This window comes from Hippocampus guttulatus, chromosome 18, assembly GCF_054856545.1.
Source record: "Hippocampus guttulatus isolate MCC_2025c chromosome 18, RoL_Hgut_1.0, whole genome shotgun sequence".
NCBI classification, from domain to species: domain Eukaryota; kingdom Metazoa; phylum Chordata; class Actinopteri; order Syngnathiformes; family Syngnathidae; genus Hippocampus; species Hippocampus guttulatus.
Window position 1 is genome coordinate 5,336,333 of NC_141278.1, and position 20,704 is coordinate 5,357,036.

Consider the following 20,704-nt stretch of genomic DNA (forward strand, 5'->3'; position numbering starts at 1 on the left):
TCACAAATCCACCTCGCAACAACATAGGGGCCATTCCAAGATGTGACTTCCTGCAAAATGCGATTCCACTCATCCGTCCGTCTTGAGCAGGAAAACATGATGAGGGGGGTATGTGTGTGCAATTATGAAGATTTCTTTCTCATTGTGTCCTCATTGTAGCACAAGTCCCCCGCCTAAACCCTCTTAAGCACACTTTGCATACAATTTGACTTGAATTTTATGATATCAGATCTGCTCCGGTTATTTTATTGTTGTGGTGAGAGTTAAGAGACAATATTTATCAAAGGAATGAGAATGCAGCTCCACAGGCGTCAAACTTGATCATTATCATTATCATCATCATCATCACCAGCACCACCACCACCTCATCAAGCTCATAGGACCAATGAATGAATTCAAAGGAGGATGGTGTGTCGTCTTCTTTTGGCGGCGTTATTAGGATGCAGCAGAGCCTGAAATTGCATATTTTACACTAGCGTCTCTAGCAAGGCAGAAATTATTGGCATAAAAGAAATGAATGTGGCAACCTGAGTACGATAAATGTGACTTGAGGTGTTCAGAAGGAATTCAATTCTGACCTGCTTTAGCCGTCAGATGCCTGCGCTGATGGTATGAAAGCAGTCTTTCGTATCAAAGAGGTTGGATCACAAAGTATAAGTACTGTAATGAGATACAGTGGCGCTTTGAGACATGAGTGACCTGACTCCCCCCTCCCCTCCCCCCAAACAAGCAGTACTTTCGCACATGGCGACCGAATCTGTTGGAAATTTAATGTTGTACTAAACATAATATAAAGGAAATTACAGACGATGTATTTAAAACAGCCACATAACTTGGCCTGGAACTCCGCTAGCTTAATGCTAACACATGATGGAAAATGCCACCATCATATGGTAGCATTGAGCTAGCTTGATCTAAATCTGGGCAGGTGAAGGAATAGCTATTTGAACGCAAACCCACAGTGACACGCTGACAAATAACATAAGGCATATATTCTTTATCCTCTGTGAAAAAGGACTTGATAATCCAGCTCTCCGAGTCACTAACAGTCGTTAGGATGATTGCATTATACTGCTCCCGGTGGCCATCTGAACAATCTGCAATTAATCATAATGCAAGTTTCAATCTTTACGTTTGATTTATTCGTGACAATGCTCTAAAAAATTACATTATCCGGTGTTAGTATTTTGTAATAGCCCATTCATTTTGGGGGTGGGGGGGTGGAATGGATTTTTCATTTATTACATGTAGAAAATATAATTTAAGATGCAAGTAATGATGAAACTTTTATCCAAAGGCACCACTTAACTGTGGTTTAAAAAAAAAAGAAAAAAGAAAATAGCCCTTCTGAACCTTGGCGCTGGAATTTACACTACAAATATGTCTCTCTCTTCTTTTCCTCTCTTCTTCTACGAGACTGAAAGCCAGCACAAAAAAATGCAAATATCTCATTCTTCAGCCAGATATCCCTACACGGGATGGAAAAACATCACCCAGTCAAGCTTTTGCGAAATAGATTTTTTTTTTTTTTAATAAACATCACATTTTCAATGATGTCAGTCGAAGCCAAGAGAGACAAGGAGACGAAATGAACCACAGGAATTCACCAAAGTGGGGATCACAGTGCAGAAATCATATGGTGTGATGCGTTTGGGCTTCACTTAAAAGCACGCTAACTTCCACAAACACAGATAATGTCCACAGAAGCTCTCGCCTCGGACAGTTCCTTATATAAGAAAAAAAATGCGTGAGAAATATACTAAAATCAATACTTTAGTAAATGCACTGAACTTTATTATCACAGAATGAACATCATTCGCTAAGATTGATTGTCACTTCTTTCTAATCTGCAAAAAAAGACATAAGTGAATATTGGTCAAAGAGCAAATATTCCTATGATGTGGCCGATGATAAATCTTTTGAATCCATATAGATATATTTCATTTTAACTTTTTACTGCTGGTTAAACCAAGTGCTACCTCTCCATAATTTTTTAGGTTTGATTTTGGTGACAGTCTGTAGACTGATTTTGGTAACGGGGTGGGCAAAACCCTCCCCACAAAACACTTAGTTGAGAAAAAGTGTTGGAACCAAGAAAATAAAGTGACTGATGATTACGTGCTCAGTGTACTCCAAATATAAAGACATTGGCCTCACTGTGCCATTTCTTTTGGAGGACAGCATATTTATATCTTTTACACCTGCTTTTTGCACAGTAAGCTTCCGCTTGCTTCTCAGGCCTGTGATGTTGAGCATCGGCAAAACAGCAAAGCAGTCATGGCGCGCTACACTTGGTCATGATGATAAAATATTCACGGAAAACAAAATATGCATTTTAAAGGATTTCTATGTACACAAATCCAGAGGTGCAAAACATTGATACTTGGTAACATTTCGTGGCACAACCAGTCTGGTGGTGCTGGTATATTGTTACTGTTTGTCATGTGTGCACAGTGGATATAAATAAAGTGCACACCCTTGTTGGAATTCCAAAATAAATCCAAACTTTTTTTTTTAACTAGGTTGTGCACAGTTGTGCAAACACATGATTTCAGTGGCTTTTTATTTTGAAGATAAAAAAAAAGAATTACACACGTTATAGGTCACCATTGAGGAAAAATGTTTTGAATAGATTGAACTCGGACTCATTTTTTAATATCACAAAAAATGGCATTTCAAGGGTCTGTAGATTTTTTTTTTTTAGATCCACTGTGTGTGTGTGTGTGTGTGTGTGTGTGTGTGTGTGTGTGTGTGTGTGTGTGTGTGAGAGAGATAGGGTACCACATCTGCGCTCACTCGGACACAGAACTTCCCCATCTTGTTTTTGACCCGCATCGTCTACCCTTTGGTGTATTAGGTGAGAATAAAAAAGGATTGTGTCAATCAATTGCGGTTGATGATCACCACAGTCGCATCACTGTGTCATCATCACATCCCCGCTTACAGATTACATTGTCGTCACAGTCGTTTCTCCTTGCCGCCAGCGCGATAAAGTTGACTCGTCGAATGTCTCAAAACCACCGGGCATTGTCACTAAGCAGCTGCAACAAAGTGATCGAAGTGACTCTCTCCCCTTGTCAGCCCCGATTTGAACCTCCCAGAATCAGTCTCAACCTTGTAGCGTTTGTCGTCAAACGCTACAAGGTTGCCGTCTCGTACCGCTCAGGGGATCTCGCCCATTTTCAGCGCCACCAGTTCAGAGTCGTCCAAGTGGCGCCCATTCAAGTGTTCGCTGTTGCCGTCTTGGTGGTACATAAAGGGAGGGACCTCTGAAATGGAGGTGGCCGTGTACGACGTGGAGCGCATCGAGCAGTGGTCCTTTCGTCTCTGACCCCACTCGGTCTTATACTGTATCCACTGTCTCTTCAGAGCGGCTTGCACCTGCACACACGCGCGGACTTGATTTGAACAATACGGATGCAACAAAACAGAACATTCCTCAGAGCATTTCTCAAAATCTGTACGCAATCCATATTCCGCTTTTCTCCATGAGAAAATAATCTGCGTCAGGGATTGAATTTGATCAACACGGTTATTCTGGTTATCTGTGAGCCATAACTTGGGGTCTCATGGAATAGTTTAATATGTTGTCGGGGGGGGGGGGGTTATGCCCCTGGGTAGGGTCACCCAGGGCAAACAGCAACTAGGTGAGGGACTGGACGAAGCACGGATCAAATCACGTGAGTCACCAGGGGCCCTCTCTGAATAAAACATACCAAACACGTTCATTGAATAGTAACCACAAACCAGTGTCGCAAAGTCATTTCAGAATTAAATACGATTCAAATAAAACCAAAACGTTTCCTTGCTCTTGTGCTCATTCAAAGCAATCGAGATCCTTCATAATATACAGTCGGAATGTGCAAACCACTTCTTCTTATGCTGCCTGTGAGACTCTCATAATGCTGTCATTTTCTGATGATGCATGAACACACTCAAGCAAAAAAAAAAAAAAAAAAAAGGTCCAATCATAAAAATGACCAAACTAATTGTCAAAATGAGCCAAGAGCGCGGCGAGGACGTCCATGTAGAGCATTGTTTTTGGCATCACAAAGACAGCGCGAACGCTATTTGTCTCACTGACCTCGCACTACAAAGGCGCCATTGTGGGCATAATGCTGGTTGCGCAGTTTTTTTTTTGGGGGGGGGGGGTAGGCGAATGGAACACAACCCCAAAAACCCATGTCCTTATTAAGGCACTGCAACTGATCAGTTAATCCAAACAAACACTTTGATCCCATGGTGACAGTTGGTGTGTTAGATCGCCCTCCTTTCAGGTGGACTCTCTCGATGCGCGTCTCTCAAACGTGGCTTGCATGAGCTGTTTTGAGCATTCGAGAAGATGGGAACCTGACCTCATTTCAGACAAGAGCACAACCACTTTGCGTTTTAATTGCACATGCCGAGTACTCCAATCTGCGCCTCTCCCCTGCCTCGTTCTCGACATGGAACATTGACCATTTTGTTGCGTTGTGTTCTCACAACTTGTCCATTTATGACCTCTTTTTGATTATTTAATTGATTGGACCTTCAACAACAAATAAAGCTTGAAACCAAAAACATTCAGCATTATGGTAACACTCCATTATGAGAAAGCTGTGCTAAAAAATGTTTCCAACAACTGCTTGTTTACAGTGCTAATGTTAGCTTAGCATTGCCAGCACTGCTGTCATGTTGCCATTGGATATGATTTCTGGCGTCATTGTGACTTGCGGAGGTTAATGAAGTGAGGTGGGAATGTTGAGACGAAAGATTATTCAGCAGAAGGCTGCAATTTGTCCATTTTGTCTCTCGAATGATCTCTGGCGGCCGCTTGGCTGTTTTAACTGCTCATTTGCTGAATACAAAACAGAACAACCTGTACTCCTGACTTATTACCTGCCTCCATGAACCTTTCCAACAAAACTGGGGGGTGGGTGGGGGGGGGGGGGGGAAATACACGTTCCGAATAATTTTTTTTAGTGGACAATAGTTTAAAAAAACTAAACAATTTAAACGGCTTCATTATATTGAAGTACTATACTAATGGAAGTCTTAAATACAGCAATCGATGAATACCACTCACCTCGCCATTGAAGAAGCAGAATATGGTTGCCACCAGTAAGCCCTTCAAAACAATAGCAATGAAATATTTTACAGCACAAGTAGCCCAAAAGGATCAAAAGCGCCTTTGCGCTCTACGAGGTCTACGTACCTGGTAGTGCATGAGAATGTGCATGATGCACTCATAGACCTCTCCCGCCAGCCTGTTCTCCGGCCTCCAGGGAAAAATGACAAATTGGATTCCCAGAAGGGGCACCAGGATCAGCGTGGCTCTCACAGCCTTCATGTACATGTTGGACTCGGCACAGTGTGTGTCTCTCAGCTTGGTGACCAGCAGTCTGATGATGTTGAGCAAGAAGAAGAGATTCACCTGCAAAAGAAGAGAACATTCGGAGGATTTGTGGGAACTCACAAAATGCAAATCAATACTGTCACATGAGCCAGCATGCCTTTCTTTGTCAATGCAGTGCGACACGGGGCTATAAATAGAACAGAGGAGACTTACAAGGAGCGCTGCCACTATAGGACCATGGACTGCATAAAGCAAATGTGTTTCCACGCTCATCCAGCAGCTACAGAGAGTTAAAAAACAAACAAACAAACAAACCCTCAGTGCAGTCTGAAGTCCAAAGCGTACACGAAAAAAAAAAACCCAAGCGTGTGTATATTCGTTGACAGGTTTGGTACTCACTTGTCGTTAAAAAATGTTGTTCTCGCTACAGCATGGATGGATGCAGGCACGAGTGGGAAACCTTGGAGAATGAAAAGATGGGAGGCAAATGACGGCTCAAGTGAAACGCTTCTGTCATCAAAGCCACAGTAAGTACGCACCTTTCATAGATCAACTCGATGGAGTTAAAGAATTGTATGTTTATGCATGCGATGGAAAAAAAAATCAAGCATCCCTGAAAAAAGCCGTTCAAGCTTATTTCTATTTTTCGTGTTCCACACCCTGCGGCGCGACACACTTTGCAGCGATCGTTCTCTCAAGGGAAAATGTAAACCGGGTCGTAGAGCGGAGAAAGGGCAAGCAGTTTGACGATAAATAGATACAATTAATTATTTTTTCTAATTAAACATTTTACTTTGCAGATTAGAACCTGAGCGGGTTTTTTTTTCCTTCTTCAGTTCATGATGAGCATAAATGATAGCGTGAGCCTTTTATTCACAAATGAATTGAGTTCTCTGCAGTTTAAAAGTCAAGCAAAACTTTCCAAATCAGGCTATTTTTGACCTCAGAGGTTCCACTGTCCACCACGCAGTTGAAACCGTGAGCCCATCCCGAAGACTTGTTTTGTTTGTTTTGAGCGGCGTTTGTCAAATGAAATCAAAATAGGAGGTTGCCCGAAACGCACCGATGCCGACTCACCCCAGCCAAGGAGGTAGTACCAGTGCAAATGCTGCTCCTCTGCAAAAACAGCCACCACGATGAGCGTGTGCAGGTAGATTCCTTCACAGAGCATCCAGAAATAATTGCAACTCAGCATGTACATGTGGAAGAAGTGCAACACCTTGCAGCCTACCTGCAAAGATGGCCCACACAGAGACGTATAAAGCATTTTATCAGGTAGTTCAGTTTCAACATTCATTGACTTTTTTTTTTTCTCAATGCTGCTTATCATGTGTTGTGGGTTTTATGGTCAAAAAGTTCAAACCTGGTTTGATGAGGCCTTAACACATCAAGTTTGTTTTTGCACGATGTCATTTTTTTTTCTTCCCAGTTGAGATGTCTAGTTTATAGGTCACATTGGTGGAAGAAAAAAAAGATAATGGTGGAATGTCACTTGCATCACAAAAACCTGGCAGTTGAAAAGGGGTGTGTAGAGTTTTCCTATGCAGTGTGTATAACTTCATTAGAAGTGAGCCAGAAAGCTCTCGCAGACTTGTAATGGTGCTTTTCTTCTTTCTTTTTTTTTCTTTTTTACTTATGGCTGGCGCCTCGGGTAAAACCCAAATATTAGAAGCGCCTTTCTGCATGTGCCATAAACATATTTTTCAATTCTCACCGGCTCACCCAAGACACCAGTAAGGATAAGCCATACAAAAGGTGGACAGGTTGCGCGGTCCACTTTGAGTAAAGGCGAATGTTGCTTTGCTGACAACTCAATTAATAGCTTGTCTCCTTGTCCAAAATGGACAACAATAACTCACCCTGCTCCGCCCTTTTACACAAATGTCCTCCTCACATTATCACATTTCTGTGGCCTCCAAACAGAATGCAGGTATTCCCTTCGGGGAAGCTTTTGGAATTGCAGATGAGCAAGATTTGTCTTGAGCCGCAGACAATGTTCTGCTTTGCAAATCAAGCCGCTGTGGATCATGTAGCTCTACTCTCCTCGTGTCCGTCCGAGTCCCGACCGCTTGGAAATTGCGAAAGGTTCTCTCGCGGCGAAGTGAGGGGAAAACGTGTGCTGCTGTAAATCAGTCGTTCTAAGCCTCAAGCAGAGAAAGCAGTCGGACTCATTTCAATATTTGCGCGTAGTTTGTAAATGCAAATGGGTTTGTCGGAGTCTTTCAAAACGCCGCGAGTGATTGCGTCGTATGATTCCTCTTGAAAACAGAGATCATACTTTACACATTCAACGCTTTTGAATAATGGCAAAGAGGTTTTTGAACCGGTGCTCGTCCTCCTGCCGTTGAGGTGATCCGAAGTGCTTCCAGTATTTTTAGAAAAAAAAACATTGCCACTAAAGATACGATGACATTGCAGCAGCAGGTTTTTGTATCAAACCCAGATGTCAGGTTGTTTGTCTTTTGTCCGGCCAAAAATTCTGTGCCGGGTAACGGCGGCGCGGTGGCTGAGATTCAACTCCAAAGAAAATCCCATTCCTCCCGCCTACCTCTCCCATCTGAATTCAAGTCTTGGACAGAGTTTTACTATTACTGTATTCATGATTTTAATCGTTGTTAATATTATGAACTACACAAAAGCCATTAAAAAAAATTCTGTTTGGGATGGCAGGAAAAAGAAAAGGGAAGATGATTTGCTGAGCTGACGAACATCTTTTACTTATTCCAAACAGGATTAGTTCTTAAAAGGTTTATTTATGTTCTGCCATGGTAGTGAGGCATTCCTGCGAGACAGATTTATCAGCAAGTACTCAGACGATTTTGGAGATTTGAATAACTCATCAAGTATCCAGAGATCCCCCCCCCCCCCCCCCAAAAATGTACTCTGCTACCGTATCATCATATTATTTGCCCCGAACATATACAATTTTGATCATTTGCATTTGATATAAAAAGTCTACACACCCCTGTTTCAATGCCAGAGACTCCAAATTGCCCATTGTCACGAGTGCAAGTGTGAATGGTTGCGTGCTGAGGATTGGCTAGAAACCAGTCCAGCACTCCCTTCTCCTTTTTTGCCTAAAATCGTCTGGGATAAACTCCAGTTACCCACGACCGCCACGGTAATGAGGACTGGCAGTCCAGAAAATGGACGGATGAATTTTATCGCATCATTTTTCTTTCGAGCATGAATAATGAATACGTTGCGCCTAATTTCCCACGGTGGAAATAATCTTCCTTATAGACAATGGCATCCGTGTGTTGAAACGGTACTGTTGGAAACGTGCCAGCGCAAACATTTCATTGTGCTGCCTGACAATATTCGATACATGGTGATACTCACAGGATTTCTGCTCACTACTTTAGGATTGTTGACGACGGTGACGAGGTAGATGATGGTCAGGGCAGAATTGAGCACGTAGGAGCAGAAAAGGTTCTTGTGCAGCGTGATCCTTTGGCAGCTCAGACTCCTCCGTGATGAAACGAGTGGGGACCGATAGGTGAGCGTGATGACATTTAAGAAACAGTGTTATGCAGTTGCCAGCGAATACCATGACAGCGATGCAATCTGATCCGAACCCAAAGCAGTCGGTGAATGCCGAGAGATGTTGTCATTTGAACAAGAACCGTTGCCACCAGTCCAAATTAACTCATTCAGCACCAGCCAATTCTAGACCAAGTCTGAAAAGACGTTTAAAAACGTCTTTGGGAGTGAATGAGTTAACAGCCTTGTCAAAATTTGAACTTATGCAATGTATTATTTGCCAAATAGCCTCCTGCAGGCCTAAATATATTTTTTGTATAGAAGCAACCTCTGCGTATGTCTTAGACTGGATATTTATGTCGATCTTTGGGAAGCATGTAAAGAGAGGGGTGGTTGTGCGCCCTGTGACAAAATGGCTACCGAAGACACCTGACATTGACGATGTACGTGTTTGGCAAACGGAACGCGGCTTCAGCCCAGTGCATTCCCATCTAAGCTTCACATCTGGATCCTCTCATGTCATACTTGAAAGGAATCTGCTCTAAAGAAAAGCTGAAGTTAGATGAAAGCAGAAACAGGCCCAGATCCAACTTGTCAGGTTGATTCATTTTCCCGACGAACCGCGGTCCTCCTTCTGACTCAGATATGAATGATGGTTTTGAAAGTTTTGTAGCACGGCGAGGGCGTCGGGCGAGATCCAGACTCCACATCCCCCGCTTTTAAAAATGGCAAAAAGCGGTTTACAAGCACAGAGTTCAATAATAGTCGGGCCAATGGAGAGCTATTACGGATGTATTGAACAACCAAAGCAACCCCGGTGGCCATGAAATTAAGTAGCTCGATAAAATGAAGTAAAGCGGCATGTGATTTGGGTCAGCTAAAATTAACAATCACCAACCTCTTCTGTGAGACATCAATGAAACATAATCTACATGAATATAAAAGACAGATAGATGAATATAAAAGACACTGGCGGCAAAAGAAGTCACATCCTTGCGAGGAAAAGCCACGAGCGAGCGTCTGAGATCAAAGCTCTGATTATCATCTCAGCATGATGACAAATTGTGTCTCGATAATGTCGCGCCTGTCGGTACAGATGTGATATTAAAAAGGGAGGTCAGGAAAGTCGCGGTACCTGAAGTAGAAGAAGATAGCCAAAGAGATGAGCAGGGAGGCTATGGATAGGGCATGACCCACAATCGCCATGTAAAACAGGATGTACGCAGACTGGAAGCAAATAACACAAAACAAATCAGATTTAATATTCGGAAAAGATGGACGAAAAGTGCAAATCGCTTTTGGTCGTCATTTTCAGACAACCCAACTGTAGCAATGTAAAGGGAAAAAAAAGGAGGTCTCATCGACAGACCTCCATATTTTAAAATAATATACTGTGACACGTTTGCCGCTGAAATAAAAAGGGACCTTCAATGTCATTTTATTTAGTGTGGCCTTCATTTTCCTAACTAGTGTTGATGCTATCAAAATTAATTTCCATAGCTTTGCTTGTGTTCTGACGCGACGAACAAAGGAAAAAAAATGCTTATTGGCTTTCGCTTTAAATTAGGTCGCTGAAGAAAAAATACATCTGACTTGGGAATTCTTTTCAGATTAGATGGATAGTTTGGGAACGCTAACACTTCGGTTTTTATGGGGGTTTTTTTTGGTTGTTTTTTTAAAATCCTGGCAGAAAACACAGCGCATTTCCCACAAATCATTCTTGTAGCTGCCAACGTCAACAGATTCTTAAAAATAAGACCCTGCTGGGAAATATTGTGCTTTTCTGAATCTGTTGCATCACTGTCGTTAATGGTCCCCGATTCACGTGTCTCCATGGATCTGACTCAAGTGATTAAGATCTGAATCGCTGTTGACCGCTTTTTTTTTTCGTTACCATGATCACCTGAGGTTAAAAAAAAAGAAAGAATAAATGGATCCTATTTTGACAAAGCAGTACAAAGTGCAGATCTGTTTTCAAACGTGTGCTGTAAAACGTCAGGGGGAAAAAAAATACTAAAAGTGCGATTATAAAAGAGCAATTGAAGTTACTGAGATATGATCACAAAAACAATCTTTGCTAATTGTTCACAATATCAGTGTTACCTTCAACTTTGCTTTCGTGTTTTCATTGCAGGGTGTATAGTTTGACCAGGTTCTGTTGGTGTCAGGGTGGCGAAACCACTGCCCATCATCCCCACAGTACTTGGTTGCCTTTTCTGCACATACAGTACACACAATGTATGGATTTTCCATACAAACTTACTCTGACAATTACCGAAACTGACATACTGCTTACCTGTAGGGTCAAAGTCAACAAAATAATCGGGGCAGTTTTGAGACGCGTAGGTTCCTGCCGGTGTATCCCCCCAGCACAACCAGCCATCCCAGTTGCGACTGCAGTACACTTCTGATTTACCAAAGAGAGAGACGGGGCGAGGGGGGACCCAAACTTGATTTAGGATTATTCATAAGCCACCAACGTGGAGAGAAAGTGAAGTCATTACTTGATTTGTTATAAGGAGGGTCGTTCTTCATTTTTTCGAAGCATTTGTACTGGCTGTCAAGGATTTGCGTCCTCTCAAGGGCATGCTCCTCCGGGTCCACCACAGTGGCCTTGTCACCAAAGTCTTGCTCCGTGTCACCTGAGAGCTGTGCACTCTCCCCCTTGTGTGGTCACACATATTGACACACAAGGGCTATAATCGTCCAATCAATATTAACTAAAACCTTCGCGCACCCTGTAACCTGATAACATGATAAGCTGTCCACTTGTAGCAAGCGCTGTCCCTGAAAGGATTATTAACCTCCGTTATACTTGTCACTTATCCAGATCATTTTTCATGCTCGGGTCATTAAATAGATTAATCTGCTCCGATTGTCTTGGAACAGGGGTGTCAAACTCATTTTTGTCTCGGACCACATTATAGTTACCGGTTCCCTTGGAGGGCCGTTATGACCATAAAACCAAGTGAAGAAGTCAAGAATAACGTTTTTTTTCAAATAAGTTGCTGTAACAAGGGTTTTGGTAACAAGAAAACTTCCAATAGATATTACATCTGAGAATTTGAAATGTCGGCACAAATTTTGGGAAGCGTCATAGAAGTCGACATGTTTGATTTGCTTTCGCGGGCCACATCACTTTGACACCTTTGTCTTAGAAGCTGTTTTGACTCTCATCCGAGCAGGTTTCAGTTCATGCCAGTAGACTATATGGCAAAATAGTCTGATACGCTTCAAACCTGCTAGCATCCTGAGACAAAGACTGGACATCCAATACCCAGGAAAAAAAAAAACAATCTGTTGTATGTGCTGTGAGGAAGGGACTGAAGTATGGACGGTGGAAACCAAAGCATTAAACAGACGCATGTCACAACACAGACGGTCTACAGCTTCAGGCCCAGACTCTGCTGGCTACCTGAACCTCAAAGAGAAATAGAACTCTTTTTGAGGACATAAGTATCCGTTTTCTGGGCAGGAGAGACAAATGGTTTGAAAGATGAGTGAGAGAGGCAATCTGCATTAAGGTTGACACTAACTGTCTCCCACATGCAATGCCGTCCTTTCAATCATATGCAGAGAGACTCCATAATTTAGCCTCGAATAAGTAACACAATAGCCACTTTTGGCCTTCAGGTGCCTCCACAAGCAATTGGAAATTTAACGAGGCTCATTCCACCGAAATGACGGTTGTCGCTTGGCAGAGTTTCTTTTCAACGCATCTTTAACGACTGCATCCCAAAGAGTGCTGCCATTTGTAGTTTTGAGTGTGCCTCTATCTAATGTGTTGCTTTCCACACAAACGCTGTGGCTGGAGCTGTCCTATCGAGCCTGTTGCATGAACTGATGAAGCCCGCTGGGACGAGAGTCAGTGTCTTTTAAGACGACTCCAACAGTTCAGTTGCGATCGATTTAATTCCCTGAGAACCTCAGTTACAAATAAACCTTTATAGTACGCGCACAAATTATCCGATATAAAAAAAAAAATCACCTCCAGCTTTTCCTGAATGTCGACGGCACAGAGTGTAAAGTTGGTCCATGTGATATTAGACTCTGGGTGGCGATACCATTGCCCATCCTCTCCGCAGTACTTGCTCACCTTTTCTAAAGAAAGCGCAGCGATGCATTAAACATGTCAAACAGTGTACAGAAACCCTAAATTGACAGAATTGCCCTCAGGTTATACAATTCAAAATGCAAACAACTTTTTGGGGGGCAAAATACTGGATGCCTCTAAAAGTCTGTAAGAGATCTAACCTTGCTTGTCCCTCTAATGAGTTCATTTCTAATCTCATCCTCCCTGGTCAGTCCTAAAGAGAGCTTCAACATCTTCATCTCCACCTTCCATCTCTTCATTGCTACAGTCTCTCTCCTTTTGTCTTATAAACATTTCATTTATCCGAGCGGAGAATCTTCTCTTGCACACACCGGACACTTTCCTCCGCCTGTTCTAACCTGCTTGGATCTATTTCTTGATATCAGGAAACTTAAAAAAAAAACCTCAGCCTACCAATTCAATATTATGAGGACTTGGAAACAGGGGTGAATAATTGTATATATATATTTTTAATGCCAGTGCAAAAGAAAATCGTTTTGCTGACCTGTGGGTTCTGCATACGACAAGTAATCTGGACAATTCTGGGTGGCGGAGGTTCCTGCGACGGTATCGTCCCAGCACAGCCAGCCATCCCAGTTCCGACTGCAGTACGGTCCTGCAGCAGCAAAAAACAAAACAAAACAAAACAAAATAAACAAACATGCAATTTGTGTTCCATTCATTAAACGACAACGACTCAGTAAATGATGGCGTTTCAGCAGCTCATTACCCGATTCATTGAAGGCGGGGTCTTGCCTCATTTTCAGGAGACATTTGTATTCACTCTCAAGTAGCTTCTGCTTCTGTTGGATTCAAAATAAAGGCACACATCTTTAAAAAAAAAAAAAAAAAGTATGATGAATTCCTCTGGGGCTATTTTTGTTCATTTACAAAGCTCGGGGAATCAATAGCTCCCTGTAAACATGCAGATAAAAGCAAAGGCACTTAGACTTAACATTGTTGTCCCTGACAGGAAACATGACGTCAAAGTCAAACAATGAAAAAAAAAAAAGATTACAAAAATCAATTTCCTCGTCTAACCATGGTGGCAGGAGACGATGCATTTCCTCAAACTAGACTTTACTCTATTATTTCTTGTGGAATGGAAGGAAAATGTCTTTGCACGACAATAGTGCAAAGACACACTCTGCTACGTGCTTAGAATCCAAATGGACCTTGACCTACTACCGCTAAGTAGATGCCGCTCTCATTTAATGGGCTTTATAACCGTGTCCTGTCCTCACACGTTGTGCAGTGACACCTTGGTTTTGCATGAGCAGCGGTGATCTTGAGCGAATCCACGATATAAAATGAGCAAGACATCACCCTGGTCGTCTTCTCATCGTTGCTCGTGCAGAGGGTGTAGTTGGTCCAAAATCTGTCGCTCTCTGGATGACGAAACCATTCTCCGTCCTCGCCGCAGTATTTACTTGCCATGCCTTAAGATGAAAATAAATTTGAAACACAAGATATTTCATAGCTGCATCATATTGACGTTTGTTTCTGAGTAGGAAGACAAGATTTACCGTATTTTCCGGACTATAAGTCGCAGTTTTTTTCATAGTTTGGCCGGGGGTGCGATTTATACTCTGGAGCGATTTATGTGTGAAATTATGAACACATGATTATGTCATTTCATGTTATTTTCACATTAAACCACAAAAGGGCGCTCTCGACCTGTTTTGATAAATCGACGATGAGTCTGACGTAAGCGACGTAGAAGAGGAAGCGGCGCATCGTCTACCTCCCAAGTTGTTTAAAAGTGACACTGAGGATGAAGATCTCATTGGATTTAGTGATTTGGAGTGAAACTGATAGTTCGGTAAACTTGTTAGCATGCTAGAGTTATCTGAATAACTCTTAATATGTTACGTCGTTACTGACATTACCAGGCATGTCAGTCATGTAACGTTAGTATACCGTACACTTATTCAGCCTGTTGTTCTCTATTTTAGTTTTATTTTAAATTGCCTTTCCAGATGACATTTATGTTTTTGGTGTTGGATTTTATCAAATAAATTTCCCCCCAAAATGCGACGTATACTCCAGTGCGACTTATATATGTTTTTTTTTCTTCTTAATTATGCATTTTTGGGCTGGTGCGACTTATAATCAGGAGCGACGTATAATCCGAAAAATACGGTAAAATGTAATGTCAAATGTTTACCCGATGGTTCAAAGTTGAGAAAATAATCCGGGCACTTCTGCGTGGCAAAGGTTCGTGCCGGGGTGTCACCCCAACAAAGCCAACCGTCCCAAATATGGCTGCAGAACAACCCTGTCGCATTCGGAGCACTGATGTCAAAACTCCACTATGGAGACATTGATTGCATGATTACATACGCGACGATTCCATCACCGGTACCCGTTTCATTACGAGGTGAAGCTTGTTCAATCTCCTTGAGGCATTTTTCTTTGTTCTCAAGTATTTTCTTCTGGACGTTTCTGGTATGTTCTATCGGTGGTTCATCTTTCACATCCTTGAAACCATCGTGAACGTCCTGCAGACACAAAGAAGACAATAGTTTTTTGCAAGTCTTCACAGGATGGCGGGTGGGGGGGACGCATCTTTCAGTACTTTGAACCCTAACAACTCGTGTGCAAGCACCTTGGTTCTGTCCGTTGAGGCTTCTTGGCAAGTGGATCCAGTTTGTACCCATTTACCCCTTTGGTCGCAATATTTAGTCACGTATCCTGCAAATTGAGACAAATAAGAACGGGGTGATTACTGACATCGGCGATCATTTATGAACAGCAACGTGACCACTGCAGTTGCTTCCCCAACTGAAGCATGTCCAAAGTTAGTTTACAGATCAGCTGCCGGCCTTTGGCTACTCTTAGAAACTGTTCGGGGAAAGTGGCCTTCTTTCCTCCGTGTCTTCATTGAATTTTGGACAATGATGATGTTGATTATCCAAATATAGGCTGGAGACAATGAACAGTACCTTCGAAAGTTTGATTTTTCTTTTCTGCAGTTTACGAATCGATTCGGACTCCTGAGAGTTTCAGATTTCGTCAGGAAGTCCAGAAAAAATACAGTCATGAGAGTATATAGAGACAATATGATAATGAGAGGCGGGGAGTTACGCCTCCATGTAAATCCCGGAAACAAAGAAAGGTTGATGCAATTCGATTTTAGCATGTTGGGAAAGTCCAGACCTCTCCCGCTGTGCGTAAATCTTGAGAGAAGCGTCCCTCCCCGGGGGAACTTGACGGCCTTCAGGGACTCTCCCGGGGTGGGGGTCAAGAGGCACAGATTCTAATCACAGTAAGCTGTTAATACCTTCAACAGCATTCTACATTCTTTGTTTCAAGTATTTGAACAGAACCAACAACAGAGAGGGGCTAAAAAAAATCACAGTAAAGAATAGATTCCTGAACAAAACACATCCATATTTGCGCTGCTTGGTCGAAAAATGGAGCTCAATCGGATGAATTCCAGTTTCTTGGAACCAATGTGAGAATTCTTACCGGCGGGATGGTGACTGGGACATCTCTGTGTTCGAGATGTACCTGCTGGTGCTTCTTCCCAGCACAAAAAGCCATCCCACATTTTTCCGCAGAAGGTGCCCACTAAAGAGAAAAACAAAAGGTTTAGGGTTTAGCTTTGGTAAATGCACTCCACTCATGTCAGCAGGTCCCTTTCTAGTGCCATTTGAGTGGGGTGTCGGTGGTGGCGGGGGGGGGGGCATAGTACACCTCTAAGGCAGGGGTTTCAAACTTGTTTTCAGGCCACATCATCGCTTTGGTTGCCCATTGGGGCCTGCTTATCATGTGTAATCATTGAAGTCGGAATTTATTGATTTTTTTATGTTGATTATGGCAATGTTAAATAAAACTAAAAATTAAAAAGCAGTAAAGTCAACAGTGGTTAAGCGTGACGTAGCAGTTCACTTGGGCCTCTCACCGGTTCTGTTTTGCTGACTGTCTTTGTTGGACACATTAAGACATCTGTATTGACTTTGTCTCGCCTCTTCCCATCTCTCTTTGCTCATTCTCGGTGTGAGTGATGATCCTGGAGCGGACTCGGTGCCGGCCCACACCTTGCACTGTCGGGACAAAAGGGAGCCGTAGTGAGAGCGAGCAGGAAGAAAGCACGTCCTCGTAGGATCCGTGTCGATATGTAAATGATAGCAGTAATGATGTTATCTGGCTGTGTCAATTTCACACCTCTATGATAATGAGATGATGTTTGTTCTTGTGTCGTCTAAAGACTCAAATGGGATGTTTCAAAGCGGATTGAAGGACTTCCCCGCTTTGAAACTTTCATCATTCCCCATTGATGACATTCATCCATAATATGTTTGCCAAAGAAACCACTTTCCTTCAAAGGGTTCTCATCTTGGCCTGCATTGTTTGCATTTGGAGGTAGCAAGAGATGAAAAAGCCTGCAGGGCGTACGACTGATTTTGATAATGGAGCTCACTGAGGGGGGGGGGGACGGGGGGGGGGGGGGGGAGAAAGCCATTTTGTTGTGACTTGCAAAATTCAGTCTGAAGAAAAAAAAACAAAACCCCCCCAAATCTTCTTCAACAACTCATCTCAAACATTTCTTTTCTCCCTCATAGTTCAGAAATGTAAAGACTTTGCCAGCCAGTCTCCACATCCCTTATCGCAATAGGGACATGCAGCTTCGTTATCTTTGGGCTATTCATGTGGCGCTTGGATTCCGATTCTCGCGAGCGTTGAGCAAAGCTGACACTTGTGCGCCGACGTCCCATGTAGCAGTTTAGCAGCCGTACATATGATGTCACTCCAATCATTGAAGTAAATGACGTCATACATACGACCACCAGGCCACCACCAAGATCAGCTGAAGCATCGGCTGGGAGGGAAATGTCCCAAGGATTCTTTTTACCAATGAAATAAAGACACTAAAACATACAAGCACTTCCAGCCTAACAAAAAATGGACGTAGCAAACTTAAACGAATGCAGATGACACAATTCTCTATGGGCGCCCTTTATTTCAACCTCGCGATTCTGGAAGCAACCTCATTCAAGTGTGAACCAAATATTTTATTCTGCTCTTCCGAAAAGAGACACTCACACACACACACACACACACACACAGACACACACACACAGCATGTTACATAATTCCACCGCTCCCTTTTTTTTCCCCCAAATAGTTTCATGTCACACTTTAAGATTTTAAATTGGCAGCATCGTGACCTTGTGCATCAGTTCAGTTGGAAAGAAAATGAAAAATTAGTATTTTGGTCTCAAATGAAACAATGTGAGATATAGATACTAATGTGACCGATAAATTATATTTGATCAAAATAAAAAAATAAGGACCATTTACAAACACGTGCACTCTTGTTTCGCAACATATTTTAATCTAGTGTATCATGATTAAATGTTCGGGTGGAGTGAATATTGATGATCCGAAAATGTCACTAGCCCACCACGTATTACATGTGTCCCGAAAACTGTTTTTTTCAATGCTAAAACATTGTCTGCATAGGATACTCATTTATACATACCACTAAGAGACAGCAAAGGATCCAAGGGCAGCAAACGGCTAATTTCATATCTTCCCCTCCGATGTCTGTAACAGGACAAAGAAGGACAATTGCAATATTCATCAACCCGCTCGTGAACCATGAAAGTGACTGACTGAGCAAACATAATGTTGTTTCGGATCAGGATTATGGTCTCTCTCTCGGGAGAATAGCGTCACTGGAATCATTAATCTGAAATGCAAAGCGGCGGGGTCGGCGGCCTGCGGTGTTTGCGAGACAGAGACAAAGCCATTGTTAAATGTAGAGTCAATGGAGGAAGCGCAAACAGCGACGAGCGTGTTGTGAGCACGCGGTTGCAAATCATTTGGTGCTGGGCTTCGGCGGTTCCGCCAGTTTCAGAGGATATCGCACATTTCTCCGTGTCGCGCAGATTCACGAAAGGAAGCCCATCCGTCAACTGTGAGGGGGAGCAGTTAAGACGATCAGAGGGGCCGGCGTGGGGGGGGGGGTGTATCAATTGTCAATGGCGACCCACCAGGCTGTGTTTTCAGCATGGGCAACTTCTTGTAAGTCACCGTGAAAAGGCTACGACTGAGAATGTTTTTGGATGGATCGGTTATAATAAAGCACTTAGGATGACAAAGGAAAGAACTCCGCCAAGGTCCCTGACTTTTTTTTTTTTTAATGTTTCCATTTCCAGCCCCCGCGCCCACCCTGAGTATAAAAGGGTTTGGCCGTGGCAGGTGAATGATGTGCAAACTTTTTTTTCTGAACAGATTGCTTATCAAATCTTGAAGTAAGTAAAGTGGAGGCTTATTTACAGAGAGGTCCGGAGAGGAAATCTCACTTTTGTAATCCATCCATCCATTTTCTGATCCGCTTTATCCTCACAAGGGCCGCAGGGGGTGCCGGAGCCTATCCCAGCCATCTTCGGGCAGTAGGCGGGGGATACCCTGAACCGGTTGCAAGCCAATCGCAGGGCACACAGAGACAAACAACCATCCGCGCTCACACTCACACCTCGGGACAATTTAGAGTGTTCAACCAGCCTGCCGTGCATGTTTTTGGAATGTGGGAGGAAACTGTGGTACCCGGAGAAAACCCACACAGGCCCGGGGAGAACATGCAAACTCCGACAGGAAGGCCGGAGCCGGGATCGAACCCACGACCTCTGCACTGTGAGGTCGACGCGTTAACCACTGGAACACCGGGCCGCCCAATTGTGTCATCCCTTATTTATAATGGCCTCACATACCACATAAACGAACAAAGTGGTACAATTCTGTCTTTGCAAATTAAAGTTGTCCCTGAGATCTAATGGACAAACCAACTCTTCAAACCTGGGTGAGTGAGGTTCTGCCACAAGATGAGAGAGGGACACATCAGAGCTTGAAATTGGACAGCCTAATTGGGAAGAGTTGAGCCCGAAGGTGAAGCTGAGATTTTTACCAGCCAATACACGGACATCCCTGCCCTCACCTAAGTCACAAGTCGGGCGGTGACTGTGAGCGCGCAGTCAGAAATGTGTTTTGGCCCTTAGAGACGGGCTGATATGGAAGTCGGCGAAGGTGGTTCAGGAATCTTTTATGCATTGCTCCTGGCGCGTGCTCGGGGGAAGTGAGAGGAGACCTTGGGGTAACCTAGGACACGGTGGAGGGGCGATGCCTCTCAGCCGCCCTCGGAATGCCTTAGTGTCCACTGTGGTGATAACTGAAGGTGGAGTTCTGGTTCCGAGCATGATGCCTTCGACGGTCTGCCAGAGGCACATATGTTGTTGTTGTACGGTATGACGTGGCGATAGTCCAGGTTGGATGTGAATCGAAAGATGAATCACAAGGCAGACTCATGAGAGCTCACGGGACCTTTGATGATGCATTAAAGGCAATTTATAGCTCGAGGCCGGGCATTTGTTCAAAAAGTGGCAGATTTAACTGAGGAATGACAAAGAGAGTGCTTTGATCCAATCAGACATGACGTCAAAGACAGTTGTGCCGTCTGCCTGGCCCCGGTCATTGTTGACTTCATGAAGGTTGTCTTAGAATTCCCGGTAAAGGAGAAGATTTCAGTGATTCGATAGCATTGATCTTTTCCGGATCGAAGAAAATGTCCCTGTTAGGATTTAAGAATCCGGGAGCATTTCTGCAATGACTCGCTCTCGGTCCATCCATAATTAATTTAGCTGGCCATGTGACACTTGGGCCAAGATGGTCCTCTGTGATGGACCGCACCACCGCATGACTCTTCTCTCTTCCATACGTCTTTATCCCTGACCCCAGACCACCTTGTCCCAGTGCGGTACGCATCGGGGGGGGGGGGGGGAATGTGA

General features: G+C 43.4%; 1 protein-coding gene across 2 annotated transcripts in view; it reads right to left on the reverse strand.

Moving 5' to 3' along the window:
• Positions 1-1,230: 1,230 nt before the first annotated feature.
• calcr (calcitonin receptor) overlaps positions 1,231-20,704 on the reverse strand; it is a 33,336-nt gene continuing 13,862 nt past the window's right edge. For both annotated transcript variants that reach the window (XM_086136967.1, XM_086136966.1), the window contains exons 2-22: positions 18,400-18,464; positions 16,819-16,960; positions 16,383-16,484; positions 15,520-15,605; positions 15,277-15,412; positions 15,079-15,189; positions 14,238-14,350; positions 13,642-13,714; positions 13,417-13,527; positions 12,807-12,919; positions 11,323-11,482; positions 11,115-11,225; positions 10,922-11,034; positions 9,954-10,045; positions 8,678-8,804; positions 6,413-6,566; positions 5,735-5,795; positions 5,549-5,615; positions 5,195-5,413; positions 5,066-5,107; positions 1,231-3,381 (exon numbers count right to left, since the gene is read on the reverse strand). In XM_086136967.1, the coding sequence (XP_085993093.1) occupies positions 3,163-3,381; positions 5,066-5,107; positions 5,195-5,413; positions 5,549-5,615; positions 5,735-5,795; positions 6,413-6,566; positions 8,678-8,804; positions 9,954-10,045; positions 10,922-11,034; positions 11,115-11,225; positions 11,323-11,482; positions 12,807-12,919; positions 13,417-13,527; positions 13,642-13,714; positions 14,238-14,350; positions 15,079-15,189; positions 15,277-15,412; positions 15,520-15,605; positions 16,383-16,484; positions 16,819-16,960; positions 18,400-18,447 (2,400 nt within the window). In that variant the 5' untranslated portion in view covers positions 18,448-18,464 and the 3' untranslated portion in view covers positions 1,231-3,162. The remainder of the gene's footprint in view (positions 3,382-5,065; positions 5,108-5,194; positions 5,414-5,548; positions 5,616-5,734; positions 5,796-6,412; positions 6,567-8,677; positions 8,805-9,953; positions 10,046-10,921; positions 11,035-11,114; positions 11,226-11,322; positions 11,483-12,806; positions 12,920-13,416; positions 13,528-13,641; positions 13,715-14,237; positions 14,351-15,078; positions 15,190-15,276; positions 15,413-15,519; positions 15,606-16,382; positions 16,485-16,818; positions 16,961-18,399; positions 18,465-20,704) is intronic.